General features: G+C 50.2%; 1 protein-coding gene across 1 annotated transcript; it reads left to right on the top strand.

The window, feature by feature from the left end:
- Positions 1-782: 782 nt before the first annotated feature.
- FOXG_06416 (protein HIR1) lies at positions 783-3,200 on the top strand (the record flags this gene model as incomplete). Its single annotated transcript, XM_018385082.1, has 2 exons — positions 783-2,959; positions 3,024-3,200. Exons 1-2 carry the CDS (start codon positions 923-925, stop codon positions 3,198-3,200), a joined length of 2,214 nt encoding a protein of 737 aa, XP_018242269.1. The 5' UTR covers positions 783-922.
- Positions 3,201-3,473: the final 273 nt, after the last annotated feature.

Consider the following 3,473-nt stretch of genomic DNA (forward strand, 5'->3'; position numbering starts at 1 on the left):
TGCTGTCGAGTAGTTCGGCCACTAACCAGCACAGAACAGCTCAATTCTTAACAAGCACGATAAGGTGATCATGGTTCTATTCATAAACTAAACATTCGGTAACCTCAATCATGGTAACAACATAAGCCGTTCAAAAACCTTTGGCTTTCGACTGGGCAATGAACGGAGTGACACTTGTCTCTTAAAAAAAAGTCTGACCGGTCCAGAACGTGTGATTTAGAGGTATCGGGAGTGGTAGGGCGATCCTTGCACCCAATCTTTTGACATAATGCCAGGGGTGAAGATTGGGTGAGATCTACACCTCAACGTCAAAAAGCTTTGTGAGTCGCGGAGAAGCACTCGAGTCTCGTGATTTTGGACGTGGTGATAGGTCCAGCATACTGGTAACCCACCTTTCAGCCTGTTTTGAAACTAAGAACATGATTGACTGATTCGTCTTATCGTAGTATTGTGCCATTAAAATGTGTTGAACAAAGAGGACTCGGTGAGGAATAGTTGACTTACACGAGGAGGAAGTGCAGGAAGAGTCGGCGCATCAACGTTACTCCGCAACGACCAATCATTAAGCTGCGCGGCATTTGCTAGGAGCTCGAAAAGAAGATGCCCTGTGACGAAATCCCCTAATTTTGTCCACTGCCTCCCGGGGTGCAGTTCCATTGTGACGGGCGAGGAATAGCTGACCCTGCGTCCTTGATTGACTGACTGGCCTGGGCCCAAAAAACGCGACGTCGCGTTAACTCCAATTTAAGCCAAACTCCATCCTCATCATCATCTTCAAACAACGTCAATTATTTCCACCGCTGAATTGATCGCATCGCATTCGAATTCATCGCGACGAGTATTGTCAACCTTTGGTTTATTCACAGCGTAGCCCTCGACTCAAACACGATTCCTCCCCGGGCATGCCACTCGACTTTGCATAATGCGTATGATCAAGCCTTCATGGCTAAGCCATAGCGGCGAGCAAAAGGATTTCGAGGTTTACAGCTGCCATGTCTCCCCGGATGGAAAACGACTTGCGACTGCTGGCGGCGATGGACACGTCCGCGTTTGGTCAACCGAAAGTATCTACAATGCCGACACACCAAAGTACAACAAGCCGCGCCAGCTCTGCCACATGAGCCATCATCTTGGAACAATTCACTCGGTTCGCTTTTCGCCTAATGGACGTTATCTTGCCAGTGGAGCGGACGACAAAATTATTTGCGTATACCACCTGGATAAAGGGCCCCCAGCTGCCACCTTTGGCACCAACGAGCCTCCTCCTGTCGAGAACTGGAAGACATACAAACGTTTAATTGGTCACGACAATGATGTTCAGGATCTCGCCTGGTCATACGATTCTTCGATATTGGTTTCTGTTGGCCTTGATTCAAAGGTCGTCGTCTGGTCTGGTCATACGTTCGAGAAGCTGAAGACTCTGCCTGCACACCAAAGTCATGTCAAGGGTATCACCTTCGATCCTGCGAACAAATTCTTTGCAACCGCAAGCGACGACCGAACGATCAAAATCTTTCGATTTACTTCGCCTGCACCTAATGCGACACAGCACGATATGGTTAACAACTTTGTTCTTGAAACGACCATCAGCTCACCATTCAAGAGCTCGCCCCTAACTACGTACTTTCGACGATGTTCGTGGTCCCCTGACGGTAATCACATCGCAGCTGCCAACGCTGTGAACGGCCCCGTGAGTTCTGTTGCTATCATCGAGCGGACGAGATGGGATAGTGAAATCAATCTTATCGGCCATGAAGCCCCAACGGAAGTGTGCATGTTCTCCCCTCGTCTGTTTCACACGTCAAAGCCAGATGCGAGTGCAGCCGATGGGGCCGCGACATCGCTCGTGACAGTGATTGCATCAGCTGGCCAGGACAAGACTTTGAGTATATGGAACACAAATACGTCCAGGCCGGTGGTCGTGTGTCAAGACTTGGCAGGCAAGTCAATATCTGATCTAGCGTGGACTCCGGATGGACAGACCATTTTTGCGTCTAGTCTAGACGGTAGCATTGTGGTTGTAAATTTCGAGGAGGGAGAGCTCGGCTGGGTAGCGCAACCAGAGGAGAACGTCAAGGCACTTCAGAAATATGGCGCGTCGCGGAAGGGAATGGGTATAGCTGAGGACGTCGATGGCCTCATTCTGGAAAACCAGAGTAAAGAGGGAGAGTCGCGGGCTGTAGAGTCGAGGATGGGTGCACTAATGGGAGACTTTTCTGAGTCAACCAAGGAGTCAACACCTGTCGCTAATGGCTCTAAACCCAATGGCACTTCGGCGAAACCATCGACAAATGGCCAAGCTGAGCCAGAAAACGAACCAGAGAAGCAGCCAGAAGAGGCAGCTAACAAGACAGCCGAACGTGTCAAGGAATTGAAATCGCGGGTCACTATCGGCAAAGATGGCAAGAAGCGAGTTGCACCTTTGTTGGTGTCATCATCAGGGACAGGCACGTCTTCATTGCCTCAAACTCAGTTGGTTGGAACAACAAGTACCAACAAGAACACACAAAATGATACACCGCAGACAATAATTGACATGAGCAAGCCTTATGACGGCCTGCCCAAGGGAGGTATTGCCGCCATGTTGCTTGGTAACAAGAGGCAAATCAACCTGGGTGATGACGAAGATGAAGAGGAGCCGGTTGCCAAGCGTGTTGCAACAGGTCCTACACCTATCGTCACTGATGGCCCTAATGGGGTCGAGCCAGCAGCCCTCGTACCTGTTCAGAATGGCGTTGTTCCCACACCTGAGTTCCTCAGGCCCGCAGTCATGAATGTCTCTATGTCCTTCGCTCAAGTCAGATTAGCTGTACCGAAGATCAGGTCACATATTCTTCGACCGCTGGACAGAGGAGTTTTACAGGGTGAGAGCTCCTTAGAAGAAGCAACAAAGACCCCAGAAAACATAATTCTGGAAGCGAAGAATGATGCCACCCATGGCCATCCTTCGCATGTCATAGTCAGCAAAAGGGGCGCTCTTATTTGGGAAGAGTGGCTTCCCAGAGATGTGATTCTAGTAACAGCGACGAAACACTTTTGGGCAGTGGCTTGCGAAGATGGATCTGTGCATACCTGGACCTCTGCTGGAAGAAGGCTTCTCACCCCTATCATACTTGAGTCGCAGCCTGTTATCCTGGAAGCTCGCGATCACTGGCTGCTGTGCATTACAGCTGTCGGCCTTGCCCACGTTTGGGACATGAAAACCCAATCTTCTCCCAATCCTCCGGTGTCGCTTGGACCAATTCTGGATATCGCCACAATATCGCTTAACCAACACAGCGCGACGGCTGGCCCTGGTGTTACTTCTGCCCATCTCAACAGTACCGGCCACATCATTGTGACCCTGACCAATGGTGATGGCTACTGCTACGCTCGAGAGATGTATACATGGCAACGCCTAAGTGAAGCTTGTGGGCCGTGGCTCACATACTGGAACTCGACGATCTCCATTTCTGCTTGCATCTACAGCTGTG

Source organism: Fusarium oxysporum, chromosome 2, assembly GCF_000149955.1.
Source record: "Fusarium oxysporum f. sp. lycopersici 4287 chromosome 2, whole genome shotgun sequence".
NCBI lineage: Eukaryota > Fungi > Ascomycota > Sordariomycetes > Hypocreales > Nectriaceae > Fusarium > Fusarium oxysporum.